At 28.0% G+C, this 20,143-nt stretch overlaps 2 protein-coding genes across 2 annotated transcripts; both read left to right on the top strand.

The window, feature by feature from the left end:
- LOC145958056 (uncharacterized) lies at positions 1-1,674 on the top strand. Its single transcript, XM_083074510.1, has 2 exons — positions 1-998; positions 1,119-1,674. Exons 1-2 carry the CDS (start codon positions 1-3, stop codon positions 1,672-1,674), a joined length of 1,554 nt encoding a protein of 517 aa, XP_082930636.1.
- Positions 1,675-8,288: 6,614 nt separating this feature from the next.
- On the top strand, positions 8,289-9,986 carry LOC109797786 (karrikin insensitive 2 receptor CA). Its single transcript, XM_020357924.3, has 2 exons — positions 8,289-8,747; positions 9,255-9,986. The coding sequence occupies exons 1-2, from the start codon at positions 8,380-8,382 to the stop codon at positions 9,703-9,705; spliced, it is 819 nt and encodes a 272-aa protein (XP_020213513.1). The 5' UTR covers positions 8,289-8,379; the 3' UTR covers positions 9,706-9,986.
- Positions 9,987-20,143: the final 10,157 nt, after the last annotated feature.

Genomic DNA, 20,143 nt, shown 5'->3' with positions numbered 1-20,143 from the left:
ATGTTTCCAAATTTTGGCAAGGAGCCAAGAAATGTGAGGCTTGGACTAGCTACGGATGGAATGAATCCATTTGGTAAGTTAAGTACTAAGCATAGTTCATGGCCTGTTTTGTTGACAATTTACAATTTACCTCCGTGGTTGTGCATGAAACGCAAATATTTAATGTTATCTATGATGATTTCTGGTCCAAGGCAACCAGGAAACGACATTGATGTTTATTTAAGTCCATTGGTGGAAGACTTAAAGATGTGGGAAGAGGGAATTGATGTATTTGACGGGTATTCAGGTGAATTGTTCAGGTTGGGTGCCATGTTGTTCTGCACAATCAATGACTTTCCAGCATATGGAAACTTGTGCGGCTACAGTGTTAAGGGGCATAAAGCTTGCCCTATATGTGAAGCGGACACTTGTTACCATCAACTACTTAATTGGAAGAAGACAGTTTACCTTGGCCATCGAAGATTTCTTAAACTTAATCATCCATATCGAAGGTTAAAAAAAGATTTTAATGGATTTCAAGAATATGACAGTGCTCCTACTGCATTAACTGGTGAGCAAGTTTATGAACGGGTGAAGAATTTAAATATGACACTTGGAAAGAAGGGAAAACAACCCAAAGAAAGAAACATATGGAAGAAGAGGTCGATATCATTTGATCTTCCATATTGGAAAGTTCTTGATGTTAGACATTGCATTGATGTCATGCATGTTGAGAAAAATGTATGTGATAGTGTAATTGGCACACTTCTCAATATTCAAGGCAAGACAAAAGATGGACTCAACTCTCGTCTAGATTTGCAACTCATGGGAATACGACAACAATTGTATTCACAACCTAAGGGTAAGCGAACATATTTGCCCCCAGCATGTCACACATTGTCAAAAAAGGAGAAAACAAGTTTTTTTGAGTGCTTACATGGTGTCAAAGTGTCGCATGGTTACTCTTCTAATGTAAAAAGTCTAGTATCAATGAAAGATTTGAAATTAGTTGGCTTGAAGTCTCATGATTGTCATGTACTAATGCAACAACTTCTTCCTGTCGCGATACGTGACGTTTTACCTAAAAATGTGAGATAAGTCATAACTAGGCTTTGCTTGTTTTTCAATGGCATATGCAGCAAAGTAATTGATCCACATAAGTTAGATGAGTTGGAAAATGAAGCTGTTCTAATATTGTGTCAATTGGAGATGTATTTTCCTCCTTCATTTTTTGACATTATAGTTCACTTAATCATCCACTTGGTCAGAGAGGTTAGGTTGTGTGGTCCTGTCTTTTTGAGATGGATGTACCCAATTGAGCGATACATGAAGATATTAAAAGGGTATGTGAAGAACCAACATCGTCCAGAAGCATCCATTGTAGAAAGGTATATTGCAGAGGAAGCAATTGAGTTTTGTTCTGAATACATGTCCCAAGCTGAATCAATAGGCATTCCTAAGACTCGTCATGAGGAACGAATTGCTGGGAAGGGTACGATAGGCACAAAATTGAAGAGCATGCCACGAGAAGAAGTGCTTCAAGCACATTTGTATATATTGAACAACACCGATGAGGTTCTTCCTTATTTAAATGCCCATAAAGACTTAGTGAAGACAAACAACCCTCGAATGCCTGAAAAATGGGTGTTGAATGAGCATAACAAGACTTTCACCGAGTGGTTCATTTTTCATTAGGGAGCAATGGGCTACATTTTTCATTGAAACATTGGCTAGCTACGAGTTATGATTATAGTTTTACTCATTTTGTAGTTTAGGATATACATAATTTGTAAGTTACTTTGATTACATATATGGTTGACATTTACCAACCCTTGTTATTTGTATGTAATTTGGTATATTAAAAATATATAAATTGTCTGGTATTTTATTAATTTGCAGGTTTTGTTCAGAGATCCTCCTAAAATAAGTCAAATATTTAAAAAAAAATTAACAACTTTTAAAATCGGTCACTTTTATCTAGTTGGATTCCTTAGTTTCGGATTGAATAGTTATTTAAATCCATTTTCTTAATTTCTAATATAATTTTTTTAAAGTATATTTAATTTTATTTAAATAAGTTTATATGACTTTTAATATTTTCGATGCCAATTTTAGTATTTTTAGGTTTCGCAAACCATTATGATGGTTAGTGGAATAGTGATCAGTTATTTATAGTAAAAAGTTAATGCTAAGTGGGAAATAATTGCTAATAAGAATTTAATTCCTAATAAAATTCTTAGTGAAAATTTACTACTTGTACATAATAAGTTGTTTATCTTAATCTATAAATAAGAACTTGTTATAAACATTCAAAGCAAACTTGTCAGATTAATCAAATTAATTATTTCTCCATTGTAAGAGTTTTCTTTTGTTCTAAGGATAAAAATGTCATAATGTTAATTCTATCAACAAGTCGTAATTAGAGTTATACTTTCTTTTGATTTTATTGATAAATCAAGATTAAAGTTAATTAAGTTCCTTTTATGATCTTTTACTTATTTTAGCGATGAACATAAAGTAAAATCGTATCAATTAAACTTTGTAGGGGCAGGGCCTTGCTAATAAGAGAGATAGGAAAGAAGAATGAAAAACTATTACATTATATCATAAAAAAAATTATAATGCAAATAAATAAGCTAGCTAAACACTTATTTAATAAATTCTTATCACATATGTTTCATAATTTTAATCATAAAATTTACTAGAATAATTTAAATAATTCTTTCTTTGAAACCAGTTAAATAATTTTTTAAAATTTAATTGATATAAACAACTTATTAAAATAAGTTTAGAAATTTTATAGAAGTTATAATTTTTTTTAGATTAAATATATTTTAAATCTATAAATTTTTACGATTTTCACTTTTTTGGTCACTCTATGATTTTTTTTACTAGATTTAATATTTAATATTTTTCTATTTTTTTTACTTTTAGTCTCAAAATTTGTCCTCTTATTAACATTTTTTATCTTTGACACCAAATTTTTTTTTTGTGAAGAAAATATTATATACAAAAAATATCAATTTAGCGACCGATTTTCTTCTGTCGCTAATAGCGACAAAATTAGCGACCGAATTTGATTTGGTTGCAAATTTTATTTAGCGACCAATTTAGCGACCGAATTTTTAGTGACAAATAATCAGTGCTAAATCGGTCGCTAAAATAATAATTGTTGATTAAAATAGCGACGAAATGGTTTCGGTCGCTAAAAAAAATAAATAAATTGTTATTTATATTAATTTTAGCGACCAAATTAAAATCGATCGCTAAAAAAATAAAAAAAATATTATTATCCATAAAAATTTTAGCGACTAAATTAAAAGCGGTCGCTAAAAAAATAAAATATTATTATTTGTAATAATTTTAGTGACCAAATTAAAATATGTCGCTAAAAAAAATAAATTATTATATATAATAATTTTAACGACTAAATTAAAATCGGTCGCTAAAAAATAAAATATTATTATTGATAATAATTTTAGCGACCAAATTAAAATCGGTCGCTAAAAGAATAAAATATTATTATTTATAATAATTTTAGCGACCAAATTAAAATCGATCGCTAAAAAAATAAAAAAAATAAATTATTATTTATAATAATTTTAGCAATCAAATTAAAATCGGTCGCTAAAAATAAAAATATTATTATTTATAATAATTTTAGCGACCAAATTAAAATCGGTCGCTAAATATAAATTTTTTAAATAATTTAGAAATATATTTCTTTTAAATGAAAGAAAATATAAAAATATATAATATTATTTTTATAATGATAAAAATATTAATGATAAGAAATAAAAATCAATACCCTCCCAATAAAATTAATTTGTTTTTAAAAATAATACAAATTATATAATTTAAAATAGATAACTAATATATCATGATGTATTAAAAAATGAGAAACATAATGCTATAAATGAAAATTAAATAATAATCTTTTTAATTGAATCTTTCTTAAAAAAATAGACTAATTTAAATAATAATTTATCTAGAAAATTTATTTATTTTTTTCTTGAGAAATTTATTTCTCTTTTATCATGCTTAATATTTTATTATATTATTAGATAATATGAAAATACATAATTTATTGTGCTTTCCAATTTTGTTAAGATAAATAAATTTCTTTTCATAAATCTTATTTTATTTTCATTATTATTTTCAAAATTGACTTAAACATCTAGTTCAATTGATATAAACACGTTAGTTCCATTAAATTAAAAATAATTGGCTTATATAAGGATTAATAAAAATTTATCAAACAAATCTAAAATTGATAAAATATAATTAATGTTCCATTAGTTTAATAAATAAAAATTATAAAATAAATTATATATATAAATATATACACCAATAACACATGAGATCAATTACTTAAAATACGTTATACCATCTATCTTTGATTATGCTCGTAGTACTTTGGGGTAGATATCGCTTCTTTGAGGAGACATGATTCTATTATTATATATGAATATAATCCCACCATGGGAAACTGATTCAACAACAACCATATTTTGAAATATTTTTATTTTGTTTAATGATAAATTAATTTTTAATATAAAAATATTTATTTAAAATATATCTAATTATACATATATATTTTAAAATTATATTAATTAAATATGTATATAATAGTTTATCTTAAAAATCATTTCATTTAGATATTTTATTTTAAACATCAATTAAATAATACCTTGCTACTTATAATTTATTTAAATATTTATAAATGAATATTACATTAACTCCATTGATTATTTTAATCCTTGTCTTTAATTTTATTATATATAAAAATTATTTACCTAATATATTTTGAAATTATTTTCATGAATCTTATTTTATTTCAATTGTTATTTTAAAAGTTAGGCTTAATCATTCAATTCAATTGATATAATCGTGTTAGTTTCATTATTTAAAAGTAATTGACTTATACAAAAATTAGTAAGAATTTGTGAAATAATTATAAAATGAAATATTTTATAGTAATTTAAAAAAATATTATCCTTTGATTTTAATTTAATCATAGATGTTCATAGTATTTAACTTATGATATATACACCTTCTTTTTATTACAATTACACTTGCTTTGTATAAAAAGGCTAAAATTGCTGACAGTAAAGCTCGAATCCACACACATACTTACGTGGAGAAAATCTTAAGTCTTCCCCCTTAACTAATTGGGCAAACCACCCTCTGGTTCTTTTTGATCAGTTTTTAATACATCACAATGCATTTCCTTGCTTTTTCTCTATCAAATAGAATATGTGACTGTTTTAACAGAGTTTTTTTTACTCGCACATTTATTTTAAAGTTTCATGTTGAAATAAAATTCCAATGCAAATTAACATATTTTATAACTAATATCTGGTTTTAAACTTGATATGAAAATATTATGATATAACTTAATAAGATTTTAAATTAGTATTTTATTAATGGTTGATAATTAGAAAATAAAACAAGGATAAATACATTTTTTGAATTTTATATCTTAGATTTAAGATGAATAAATATATTAAGTTAATTAATAATTTATTTAAAATGTTAAAATTTAATTTATAAAAATAATATTTTAAAAGAGAAGTGTTATAATAACACATGTGTAACTTTTACTAAGTATTACATCGCTCAATAACTTTATATTAAATGTGAATTTTATAAATTCAACCGTTAGATTGAAAGTTTTTTACTCTTAGATCATATATACAAAATTTTATATGAATTCAAGATGATTTGATACTTCATTTTTGTAAAATAAAATTGACGTAACATATACATTTCAAAATATATTAAAATATGAGCACTTTGATTACCTTCAAGTTGTTGTTCAATTTTAACAAAACTTGATATAAACATATAAAGTGATATGAACTTTCAATTTAACGGTTGGATTTACAAAATTCACATTTAATATAAAGTTATTGAACAATGTAATACTTAGTAAAAGTTATACCAGTGTTATTATAACCCTTCTCATTTTAAAATATAAAAATTATTATTTAAAATTTTAAATTTATAATAGATAATTTAAATTGTATCATAATATTAATTTAAAATAGAAATAAGTAGATTGTTAATTATAAAAGTAAATATATATAAATAAAGATTAATTAAATATAATATAATTATTATTATTGGTAATATAATTATTAAATATATTATTATATTTTTATAACGGTTCGGATACACCGAAATGAGAGAGATCCAAAGATAGTATAAGTATGAGATTGTATATTTGAGGATGACTTAAATGAATTAATTTGTACTACCTATACTGACAATATGCATATGTCATTCTGTAACTTATCTCATAAGAACTCCACAGTTAAGCGTGCTTGACTTGGAGTAATATAGGGATGGGTGACCTTTTGGGAAGTTTCCCAAAAATTGTGTAATTAAAGACAAAACATGTTGAAAAGTGAAGTATTGTGAAATAGAATCCTTGAGAGGACAAATATGAGTATTTCGTAGCGACCGAATTTGCAACGTCTATAAAATTTAATAAAATAAAAAATAAATCTTTAGCGACCGATTTATTCGGTCACTAATTTGGTCCCCATACACATCAGCGACCAAAATCATTACAACCATTTTGCGACCGAAATTTTCGGTCGCTAAATAGCGATCGAAAATTTTTTGGTCGCTATATAGCTTTGCGACTAAGGTTTTTGCGACTACTTAAATTCGGTCGCCAATTCGGTCGCTAAGGCAAATAGCGACCGATTTTAGCAATTTAGCGACCGATTTTGGTAGTCGTTAAATCCAAATTTTTTTGTAGTATATAATAATATAATATTTATCAATAAAAATTACTTTTATCTACATTATGAATATGATATATATTGGTATACTATTAAAAAATGTCGTTATAAGTTATATTGATATATATTGGTAAATCTCATTCAAAATTAATATTAAATTGTATTCAATTATATGTCAAATAAATTTGTATTTACATATATATTTTGTATTTATAGTGATATTTTGATATGCCATTATATGTAACATTTCTTGTAATGTAAGACCAAACAAGACAAATTTAGAAAAATCTCCCTTTTTCTCTATTTTCAACCAAACAAAATTTTTAATTATTTTTGTTTCATATTTTTCCTTTAAGTCAAATAGACCTTAAAAGTGAAAATTGTCAAAAGTTAATAACTATAAAAAAAAATGTAATCAATTTTTTTTTTATAAACTTAAAAATATTTATGTATCAAAAAAACAACCCCCAAATACATTTCTCCATTATAAATTCTTCCTAACCCTGATTATTGTTAGTTATATAACCTAACAGATATATATGACTAAATATCCGAGAAAACAACACTTAACCGAATCTGGGTAGATATATATGTTGGAAAATTCTTCATCCTCCGAACGCAACCTCTGAAATATATTCCAAATGTATAAAAAAGAATAATTTAAATTATAAAATATTAAATTAAATAATTATTTTATAATAAATTTATTAAAAAATATAAATTTTTTTTAAATTTTGGGCGATGATTCGTTTCATTTTTCAGAACGTGTAGCAATTCTCATATATGTTTGACTATGTTGGAGTGAGTGCCATGGGCCCTACATGCTAAATATCCGGAAAAAAAATGTGAGGCTGAAGATACGCGAGTGCGCAAATTTTTCTGCAACAAATTTATTCTCTATATTTGTTTGTCCAAACACTCCTTCCTTATTTTTAAAATTAAAAATTCTTTAACCTACCTTACCTTATGGTAATATTTTTAACTATGACATTCATAAATATTTATGAAATCTGAAATACTACACCGTCCTTGCGGAAAGCCGAACTTTTTGAACGACAGAGGGAGCTGAGACGATCGCAATCGACCTAAATAGTTTTGAATGTTAGAGCAGTTTCAGTTGATTATATTGTGCTACATCAACTATTTTTATTATTTGAGTACTAAAATGTGTTGTTTAAATTTTAACAAAATTGTTTATATAAGTTTAGTTGTTTAAGAAAAAGAGAAAAAAAGAGGTGAAGTAATACAGTGGGCTGCATGCAGATGGTCTTAATTATCTAAGTTGAAAAGGAATTTTTTTAAGGTTTCTTTAAATAGATTTTATCTGAATTAGAGAGTAAAATCCCTCTCAAGCTAATTAAGAAACTTGATTATTTATTAATTGTGGTGGACTTGTTATACACATATAATTTAAGCCCACCTAATACCTACATGACAGCGTTTTGTCACGTGGCAATTCAGCCTCCACATTATGCAAGTTGCCTTTAGCATCATTTGTAGATTGTGAACCACCCTATATTCGACCCCACTCTCTTTAATTCCCCGGGCATGGATATGACAGGAATACTTAAATTAACCATTTACGATCGAAAATTGAAAACTAAGCGAAAGGAAAGAAATATCAGGCCCTTAGAGAAAAGGAAAGATTATGGGAATCGTGGAAGAGGCTCATAACGTGAGAATAGTTGGAAAAGGAAACGAAATTGTGATTCTGGCTCATGGGTTTGGCACAGACCAATCGGTGTGGAAGCACCTGGTGCCGCATCTGGTCGATGATTACCGTGTGATTCTGTACGACAACATGGGCGCTGGTACAACAAACCCTGAATACTTCGACTTCGAACGATACTACACAATCGATGGTTTTGTCTATGACCTTCTCGCCATTTTGCAAGAGCTTCAAGTGCAATCTTGCATCTTCGTTGGTCACTCTCTTTCCGCTATGGTCGGCCTCCTCGCTTCAATCTCCCACCCTCATCTCTTCACTAAGCTCATCCTCGTCTCTGCCTCTCCAAGGTATAAATCTTTCATTCACTTGTTTATATAACTTACTCTTCATATGCTTTTCTTATTATAAGCTTTTAATTTTCTAAAACGGAAAACTAAAAGTTGAGACCCTCGACTCAAGAGTTCTGCTATGCATGATTATCACTTCAGTTCATGAATTTCAAAACGTTAAAAATAAATAAATAAATAAAAAGGAAGAGAAAGAGAAAATTAAATTTCTTAATAACAATATCAAAGTTATTAATTTTTTTTAAAAAAAAATCCATAAAAATTCTGAAAAAAATTTGAGATGATAGTAAACAGAAAATTTCCTATAACTATACAGATTAAGCATACAGTCAAAGTTAAGGTTTATATATATATATGGAAAAATACTTATTATGGAATAGATTTTTGTAGTTTTCATAAGGAACAAAAGAAAAAAATTTCACATTTCATGTTGCGGAAACTATGTGTTGAAAAAGACAGGTGATATATATGGTAGGAGAAGAAGTGAAGTTTGGTATTTTTGTATAGGTTTCTGAATGATTCGGAATATTTTGGAGGGTTCCAGCAAGAAGATCTGAGGGAACTATACGAGGGAATTCGATCGAACTACAAAGCGTGGTGTTCGGGGTTCGCTCCGCTGGTGATAGGTGGCGACATGGAGTCGGTGGCGGTGCAGGAGTTCAGCAGAACCCTATTCAACATGAGGCCCGACATAGCCCTGAGCCTGGCCCAGACCATATTCCAGTTCGACCTGAGGCCCATTCTGGGCCACGTGACGGTGCCGTGCCACATCATTCAGAGCACTAAGGACTTGGCCGCACCCGTTGTTGTGGCCGAATATCTGCAACAGAACCTCGGCGGCAAGACCATCGTCGAGGTCATGCCCACCGAGGGTCACTTGCCGCAGTTGAGCTCGCCGGACGTCGTCGTTCCGGTGCTGCTCAACCACATCCACCACGATTTGGCGGAGGTAAAATAGAACACTCTCTCTTTTGGGACGTCAAAATAGTGGAAATCAATTTTACCACTTTTAAGTGAATCACCCTAAAAAAGCCCTAAATAACACGTTATACCTTTCGTCTCGCCCTTACGGTGTCGTTTCCTTCTTTTTTTTTTTTTTTTTAACTTTTTATTGCCAAAACAGCCCTACATAGTACTGTGTAATAAGATCTAAATTATTACCATGGATGCATGGAAAGGAAATCTAAGACAGTAAATCTAGAAAGAAAAAAAATATCTGTTGTCTACATTTTGCTACAAGGATACAGGAGATTGTTTATCTATAAAAACAAATTATTTTATTATAGTCGGAGACACTAATATAGGAGTTTTAAAATAGAAGTATCCAACAATTATTATTTTTCTTAAAAAATTAATCGATAAGGAGTTAAAAATAAATAATATAAAAATTTAAATAAAAGATATTTAAAAAGTTGATATATTAATTGATTGTATTTATTTTATTGATACACATTAAAATATCAAAATGATACAATTTTTAAAGATGCGATAATAATTTCAGATAGATAATTGTGATTTTTTTTTGTAAATATGTGAACTACGTGAATGTTTATGCATATAAAATAAATATTCTAAGAGGAGATATTTATTGGAGATATTTATTTTAGGGAATTTTATATTTTGAAGAGATTATATCATTGACGAGAATATCTTTCACTTTTGTTGAAAACTAACTTTTTTAAGACTTTGATTGTATTAAGATTCTCTTTCAATATTATCTTTCAAAACTTGAACTCAAAAACTTTGAAATTTGAGGACCAACTATAATCTTAGTTAAACCAATAAACTATGTAACAAGATTCTAAATTTGAACTTTGTTATTGTCACCATAATTTTTATTACTAAAAAATTATATTGATATATGCGTAAGGTTTTGTGAGATTATATATATATATATATATATATATATATATATATATATATATGAGTAGATATCAACTTATAACAAGAATAAGTTTAGACTTATTTCACCCAATAATTCATATTTTATATCAAATTTTTTAACCATTAAATTTAAAATTTTAAATGCATAGATTAAGTTTGTAAATTTTTTAAAAATTTAAAAACTGTATATGGAGAGAAATATATACATTTTAAAAGATACTAAAATATGAATACTTTAATTACCTTCAAATTGTTGTTCAATTTTAACAAAATTTGGTATAAACATATAAAGTGATATAAACTTCCAATCTAACGGTTAAATTTACAAAATTCACATTTAATATAAAATTATTGAGCAATATAATACTTAATAAAAATTATACTAATATTTTTATAACCATACTCATATATATATATATATATATATATATATATAGTCAAAATTTATCGAACAAGGAGAAAAAGAAAAGCTCAATTTCCATTTACCTCAATATTTCCCTCAGTGGCTAGCTTCTTGCTTTATACAAAGAATAGTCAGACTAATTTTTGGCCTCACATAGTTTAAGGATATGACCCCATCGTTTGATAGCTACTTTAAAGAATCATTTTGTACATCTATTTCTATATTTGACGTTATAAAGTTTATTCCCTCCTGCTTTTGCCACTTGACAATCATTTTTGTTTTCCCGTATGACAAACATGTAATGTATGGATAAGAGGATACAATTTCTTCATAAATAACATCTACTAAGAAATTTTCTTAGCTAATCAACATCGATTTCTTAGAAATTAATTGAGCAAAAGCTTGACCCCCATTGTAGATTAGATTATACTCTATACAGGTCTATTTGAACGTCTTCCAGGAAACAACACCTACATTGTGGATAAAAATAAATTAGCCTCCTGTGAATTTATTTATAAGAGTAAAATTCAATTTTAACATTACTGTATCATTTTAATATAATGTGAGAAATTTACTATATTCAAAACTACGATTCATGGGAGCTAACATTTCATGAGTCTGAAATTCATTAATTATAATATACACTCCCAATAATTTGAGTATGGTCATGATCCTATTAGATAACAAGTTGCCTCAGTTTTTCTTAAATTTGAGTGTTAGCATTATAAAGGATTCTTGTTTCTGTACCTGACCTTTAGCCGCGAGTTTGTATTGTATCAAAATTGTGTAATTTGTTTTTTTGGTCTATTTATAAGGGACATGCCTTAAACATTTTGGTCCTATGGCGGATCTTGTAAAAGTGTAGCCGGTTGAGTTTTATATGAGCCGCCATTATTATTATTTGTTATTGCTTGATCATTATCTTTTAAGTCTTTCTTATACTCAATAATATAATTTATGAGAGAAATTTACTTATTTTAAAAGTAAATTTTGATATGTTTATTTTAAAAATAAGTCTTGATATATTTATTTTACGTAATAATTAATATTTTATATTAAATTTTAATAATTTTAAATTAAAAATTCTTAATGTACATATAAGTTTCTAAAATTTTAAATTATTTAAAAAATTTATGATATTTTGTTATATATTCAAATAAACATATAAAATAATTTTATAATTTTTTGTCAATTTAAATTAATGAAATAAAATATTAAATGATTTTTATTTTCTTTAAAAAAAATTTGTAAACTTAATTTATATACTAAGAACTTGTAATTTAATAGTTATATTGTTAAAATTTAATATAAAACATGAATTATTGAGTAAAATAAATTTACCAAGACAAACTCTTAAATTAATTGATTTTGATATTGGTATGAAATATTTATCATCGAAAACAATGACTAATTCTTACTAAGATTGTAAACACATACAATATAGATATTCTCCTTCCAACATAATTTATTTCATACTTAATTAATATTTAAACATTAGATAATTGGATAATTAAAAGATAATATCAGTATTTATTGAAGTATTTAAAGATGATTTGATACATCAAATGCTTGAATTTACCCATCAATTGAATTTTTTTCTTGACTACTCACCCCAGGTCAATCAATCAAATAGTTAGAAATTGTTGTGTCCAAATTGATGGTGTTATGTTCTTGGCTTATATACCATTCTCCTTGTTGACTAGGAACTAGCAATATATGATTTACAGAGACATTACATTATACTCGCAATTAACAATATAATGTGCATTTTTCTTGAAAATGGTATAATAAAGACAATAAATTTATACCCAAATAGTCACTAACCGTCTTTATGTGTTCTTTGAACATCATAGAAAACCCCGTGAGTGTGACTATGGTGCATGGCTAGCTGTGTGTCACCATCTACTTCCCCACATTATCCAGAATCTTTTGAGTCTTGTTACACTATTACAGTGGAAAATGTTGGAGTGGGAGCAGGATAGGTAACACTAGGTACAGCTAGGGATGGCAACGGGGCGGGGCGGGTACGGGTTTCATGATACCCGTCCCCGCGAGCCAAACTCATCCCCATCCCCGTACCCGTACTCGTCGGGTATGTGATTTTCATCCTCATCCCCGTCCCCGTCGAGTATCGGGTATACCCGTACCCGTACCCGTACCCATCAAATTTTTTATTTTTTATTTTTTTAAAAAAATATAATATTTTTAAATTATTTTTTTAATTATATTATAATTATAATTAGGTTATTTTTTTATCTCATATTATAATATATAATTATACATAAAAAAATATTAAAATTCTTTAATATAATTAAATTGAAAGTGGGTATTAAATTAAAAATGGGAACGGGGACCGGGACGAGGACGGATACGGGTACGAGACGGGTAAGTACATACCCGTACCCGTACCCGATTTAATATATCGGATTTTACCCGTACCCGTACCCGTACCCGGTCAAACCGGATATTCCTCGTCAAAGTCGGGACGGGTTCGGGTATTACCCCCGGGTACGGGTATATTTGTCATCCCTAGGTTCAGCCCTCAAAATTAAAAGCACGAGATAGAGTAGTTAATTAGTTACAACAATATATTGTTGAATTCTAACAAAGGATACGAGTTCAACACAATATAGAAAAGGAAAACCTGTTGCCCCTGGAAAAAAAATTTGCGTATCCTCCGAACCATTCAAAGTTGACACATACTACCATAAAAGTGTTGTTTTTTCTTATAAAAAAATATCTACAGATTTTTTTTTCTCGATTTCTTGCAATAATAACTTAACAGAATTTATTTGCAATAATTTCTTACAAATTCTTTTATGAAAAATAATCTATAATAAATTTTTACAAATTTTACTACGGTTGTAGTGATCATAGGATTTTTTTTCATGATAAAAATTTGTAAAAGATGTTATAAGAACTTTTTTGTTTCTTGTGAAAATAAATTATAAATGGTAGGAAAATTTTGTAGATAATTTTTCATGTGAATTTTTCTGTCAATTTTAATCTACAAGAAAAATAAAAAAAATTTTAAATTTATAAGTTTGCAAAATTAAAAGTTTTTTAATTTAAAATATTATTATAATAAATTATTTATAAATATATCAATATAATTAATTTTAATTTTAAATTTAATTAAATTAACGTATAAAATTTTAATGATAGTGAATTTTAATTTAATGATAATTTATAAAATTTAAAAATTAAAAGTGTTTACTTAAAAAAATATTATTTTATTAAATTATTTATAAATATTTTATTAAAATTGATTTTAATTAAAAATATTAGTAAATCAAACATTTATTTTAATTAAATATGTAAATTAATGATAATGAGTTTTAATTTAATGATAATTTTTAAAATAAAGTTATTTAATAAAAAACTAAATATATTATTTTGAGAATATTAAATATTTTAAGAGTTAATATAATTTATTATAATATAGTTTTATAGTTTAATCTAATGATTTTTTTTTTCTAAGGACATGGTCTAATTAATATTTAAAGAAAATCTTAAGTTCCACATCGATTAGAGATAAAATAATTAATAAATATATAAGTGAAGAAAATTCTCACTTTACAAGTTAATTTTGCAGAATTGTGTTAGACCTATAACTCACATTCTAAGAGTTCAAGAGGTTATGAATCATATGAAGGTGTAGAAGCATATTCATGATGCTTCAAAAAATTGTAAATTTGAAATTTAGCAAAAAAATATTTCCAAATTTTAAATTTCCAAGAAAGTTACCTACAAATAATAAATTTATATGAAACTTTTTGTAATAATTTCTTTAATTTTTTTTGTAACAAATCTTCTTGCAAAATTTCTTACAAAAATATCAATGACAATTTGCAATATATAATTTCTTGTGAATTTTAAAATTTGTAAACACATTATCTACAAAAATACTACTTGAAGATAAAATTTTGCAAAAAAATTCATATGAACCATGTTTCCTATGAATTTTTATGCAAAATTTACACGAAAAATCAAATATAATAAGAAAAATTCTAATAGTAATATTTTAACTTCTTTAATATTAAAATATTCATTTAATTTAGTATTTTACAAATATTTTGCATACGATCACATAAATGGGAAAGAGGGACTAAGGAATGAGAAGTGGAGGAAGGATAAATTACTTAAATACTCATAAATTGAATTAATTTTAAAATAATAAGATGGTTCTTTTGACCAATTAAAAAGTTCACGTTGCTAATGTAACAATGTTAGTTGTTAATTCTTTCAAAAATAAACGTCAACTGTTAATATTACATAGATGTTGACGGGGTAATTAATAAATGTTGCACTGCCATAAAATTAGGAGCGACGTGTAATATGTAAAAGTACAAAATTATTAAATGTGTAAGTTTTGAAAATATGATAGCAAAATGAGCAATATATATTTTGGAAATAGATATGGAGACAAAATGCGAGAAAAATTATAAATGGTGAAAGTGATAAAAAGATAATACTGATATTTGTTGTCATTGATTTTTTTTTTTTCATAACAAACAAAAGGTAATTTTATTAAGAAAAGACAAATACAACACAAGAATTGCAGAATTTGTACATCCAAAATATATAGTTTGGTTACAAAAAGACATAAGTTACACATTTCTCATGTCAATGGAAACACATTCCCCATTCCTTTCAATATTAAATTAACCTTATGCCCAGATGAGAGCTCAACGAGTTGAAGGATTGCTTTTATCGCTGTGACATCCCAGTTTCACCTTCCTAAGAGCAAAGTGTCATCTGCAAACTATAAATGTGTGATATTCACATCACTGCCTTCCATTGCATATCCATTAAACAACCTATTCACTTTTGCTTCCTGCACCATCATATATACTTAACCCCTCTACTAGAAATAAACACTAGTAGAAAAAGGGTAATTTACGTCACTGTATTCTCGTCGGACAAAGAAAAATCCGACATTAAAAAAACGCGGTGACATTTTTGTAATCAAGTCTAACTTTTTTACATCAGCTCCTACGAGGTCCGACGTAAAATATCTACAAATTTCAAACTGTATTCGCGCGCGCCAATATTTAAACAAGAGAGCTTTGAGTGTAAGTGTCATTCAGGTTTTCTGAGTTAAGATTTCGTTTGAGTGTATTGCATCTGAGTGTATGTTTGCGCGTTTGGGTAATTCTTGAGTTTTTGACCGATTACATTGGGCTCGCGTTTGAGGTTAGTTTGGAAAATCCTTTCTTAATATATTAGCTTATATGTTGAAAATAAATGTATGTATTTATCTATTAATATACTAGTTAATATTATCATCTTCTTCGCGTTTGGCTGAATCATCGTTTGTTAATACAGGTAGAAAATGCTTTGTGCGTGGGTGGATCTGCAAGCAGAGTGGGTGGATCTGCAGCAGAACGGGCCATTTTCCAAGCAGAACGGGCTGTGCTCCAAGCAGAACGGGCCGTTCTCCGAGAAGAACGGGCAGTTCTGCTTGCTTTTTTTTTTTTGGTTTCCAACTTTTTTACGTCGGCTCTTATGAATTTCCGACGTAAATTTACGTCGGCTATCACAGCCGACGTAAATTTACGTCTCCCGCACGTCGAACCTGTTTCTAACGTAAAAAGCTTAAAATAAGCGACGTAAATTACCCTTTTTGTACTAGTGAAAACACTCAGGAATTCATTTCCTCCATTTTTCATGAAAATCCAATCATCCCATCATGAAATCTAAAATTTTCCAGCTCAACCGAGTTATAGGTTCTCTCAAAATCTACTTTAAAACACATGATCTCCTAATTATTATTTTTCCCCATGCACCAATTCATTGACTATGAGCACCATGTATCGAAGTTAAATTGATAAATATATGTGAGGTTTAGGGTTTAGGGTTTAAAATTTATTGCTATATCAACAATTAACTCCTAGACTGAACAGGAGGAAAAGTAATCTATTATAATATAATTGATGTAAGAAAATGATAAGAAAAGAAGGAAAAATAGTTAGAGAAGAATGAGATAAACTCCAACATAATGATCCCCCTCTTCATATTTTCCCTCTCTCTCTCATAATGTTATACAAAATTTCTCGATTGTGAGTATGTTAGCCTTTGTCTCATGCTTCTTCTAGTTTTCAGGATATTCTTGTATACTAACAACTTTTGATTCTTGTTGTCCAACTTTTGTTGTCACGTGTCCATAATGACTTGGCAACCTTGTTACAATACCTGTCCGTTTAGAATTAACCTTGTCAATTAGGATAATGATCAACTATTTTCATTAGATATTTAATTTCAAGTAGCTTCCCCTTCCCCCAAGTGCTCCCACTGAATATGGACTTGAGTTGCAAGATCAAACCCACTTCATTTGTTGTTAAAGGCAAGGGAATATATGACTCACTTGAAGGACCCTTATAATGTATTTGAATGGGAAATTTAAATGGAGTAATTCATTTATTTGATGAATTTCAAATTTTTTGAGGTGAAATACCTTGTTTGGATGGAAAATTTACAAGAAATTTAAAATTCAAGTATTTTTGAAATTCTTTGAAATAGTAAAATTTCAAATTCTCCCAAAAAAATAAGAATTTGAAATTTCTTATATTTTTTTCTTCTTATTTCACTTATATATTTTATCTTATCTCTTATCTCTTCATGTTTTTAATTATTGAATATTCAAAAATATTTTTAAAATTATTAAATATTATCTAATATTAATTTTTTAAATTATTAAGTATTTAAAAATTAACTAATATTTATTTTTATAAAATTTAATTTAAAAATCTCAACATATAAATATATTTTTAAAAACAATTTTACTATGGTGGAATCAAATTATCATATCCAACCCAACAATTTAAAATTTGAAAATTTTGAATGGACTTATCCAAACAAAATATTTTAAGAATGAGGGAAATTGAAATCAAAGTAATTCAAATATCAAGGATTTAAAATTCTTTGAATTTGTAAAATTCCTCATCCAAACACACCATTAAACAATTTCAATTGAGAAATGTGAAACACCGGGCGAATCCTTATATGCCACAACTCCTATTTTCTCCATAATTGAAAAGGGTCCAAAGTAACGTAATTCCATTTTTTTTTGTAAAAGCCACCGAGTTTTGTCTATATGGCTCCAGCTTTTCCAACACCACTAAGTCACCAATCTGTAAATTCACATCTTTTCTCTTTTTATCAGCTTGATCTTTCATCATTTGTTGTGTCCTTTATAAATTTCCTTTTAATTGAGTTAGCAACAAATATCTTTGTTCTAATTCTTATTGCACAACTAGGGAATCTTAAGGGATAGCTATATATTTTATCAATGTAGGAGGATCCCTCCAATGCAATACCTTAAAGGAGTCATGTCCTGAAAAATTCTACCCAAGCTAGTGCTTGAAACCATGTTTTAGGATTTTGAAAGGTCACATGATGTGAATCCTCTTACTTGTTAGGACTCTGAATTAGGACCTCTAAGAAAATTAAGTTGTTGATTTGTTAGAATTGAAATAAAGAAACAAATTAAAACCAAGCAAACATGACCAGAATTGGACGTGATATAAAAGGGAAAGAAAAGGAAATAATTTAAACAAATCCAATGCCAATCAAATTGCTTAAGACAATGCAAAATGTAACTTGTGCAAATTGAAAGAAAAGAAATTGGAAGAAATTGTTGGTAGGCATCACACTCCCAAGGATGGAAAATAAGCCCAAAGATTGAACACACAAAGGAGTGATTTCCTTTGATAAACCTCAATAAGTGGATTGACAAGAATCTCAGAGAAAAGCTCTCTCTTAAAACTGAGTTTACACAAAAATGATATTCTGATTTCTATTAGCCTAATGCCTAGAATATATGGCTTGAAACATTTAACCTATGCACGTTTCACTTGTCTCTTGGTATTCAGAAATGTACGAGAAAAATCTCTAATAAAATAACATAAAAACTAATAATTGGCTGCCTTAAAATCAAAGTGTAACTGCCCAAAAAATTATTAACTCAGCCCACTATTTTTGTGCAAAGGCTGTCTCACCCACTATTTGAAAGAAAGTAACAACCAAAATGAGTTTTAATTTGCATAATAACTCAGGCCCAATCCTTCAAGTCTGGTGGCAAATTATTAGCTTTCCTTTGCACTCCAATCTTGAGTTTATTTATGTCAAACTACCCTTCCATTAAGGTCATGCATCATCTTCTTCAATCATTATGTAATTGTACAATTTATGCTTTGCATTTTCAAGGCATGGTCCTAATTTAATAATGGCTACCAACACTTGTAAAGCTTCCTTGGCTTTCCTTATCATTTCCCTTGTCATAGGTCCTCCAAGTCCTTCAAGTGCTTCATGCTCCTTACTCTTGATCATGTCTTCATCATCACACACCTTAAATACATATCCAAGCACTTGTTCAAGGTCTTAAATTACCCATTCGATTGTGGGTGGTACACAAAAGACATAGCCAATGTTGTTCCTTGTAGTTGAAACAATTGCTACCAAAATTTACTCGTGAAAACCTTGTCCCCCTCTAATACTATAGACTTAGGAATACCATGTAGTTTGACCACATTTTTCATAAAAGCCTTTGCAACTATCTTGTTATTATAATCATTTTTCAGTGTCATGAAGTGACTATATTTGGAAAGTCTATCAATAACCACTATAATTACTAAATATCCACAAGATAATGGTAATTTTGTGATGAAATCAATTACAACATCCTCCCATACTTGACTACACATTGATAGGGGTTGGAGTAAACCTATAGGGGCAACATGTTTAGCTTTTGCTTGTTGATAAATCACACATTGTTGCACAAATTCCTTGATTTCTTCTTTCATCTTTGGCTGATAAAAATGTGAAACAATTCTAGCAGTTGTTTTAGCAATACCAACATGACCTCCCATTGGTGAATTATGATATTCTTGTAGAATTTTTTGAATCAACTCACTCTTTGTAGACATTGCCAACCTATTCTCCCAAAATAAAAACCCTTCTTTTTACTACATAATGGTTTTTAGTTTATGCATTTTGTTTGCATATCACTCCCTGAAGTTGAAGATCCTTGTTCATTGCTACTTTTAATTCTTCAAGAAAAAAGTTCTATGGTTCAGACCAAGCCATTAGTAAGAATCTAGAAAGAGCA

Source organism: Cajanus cajan, chromosome 5 (assembly GCF_000230855.2).
Source record: "Cajanus cajan strain Asha chromosome 5, NIPB_CcT2T_4, whole genome shotgun sequence".
In the NCBI taxonomy this organism is placed as follows: Eukaryota; Viridiplantae; Streptophyta; class Magnoliopsida; order Fabales; family Fabaceae; genus Cajanus; species Cajanus cajan.
Note: the sequence above shows the minus strand (reverse complement) of the source record. Positions and strands in the feature narration are given on the sequence as shown.

What these genes read in the sequence shown, in the direction of transcription:
- LOC145958056 (XM_083074510.1), top strand. Translation starts at nt 1, where the DNA reads ATGTTTCCAAATTTTGGCAAGGAGCCAAGAAATGTGAGGCTTGGACTA. An exon ending in TTGAAATTAGTTGGCTTGAA is followed by an intron (nt 999 to 1,118) that starts GTCTCATGATTG and finishes TGGCATATGCAG; the next exon opens with CAAAGTAATTGATCCACATA.
- LOC109797786 (XM_020357924.3), top strand. Translation starts at nt 8,380, where the DNA reads ATGGGAATCGTGGAAGAGGCTCATAACGTGAGAATAGTTGGAAAAGGA. An exon ending in CTCGTCTCTGCCTCTCCAAG is followed by an intron (nt 8,748 to 9,254) that starts GTATAAATCTTT and finishes ATTTTTGTATAG; the next exon opens with GTTTCTGAATGATTCGGAAT.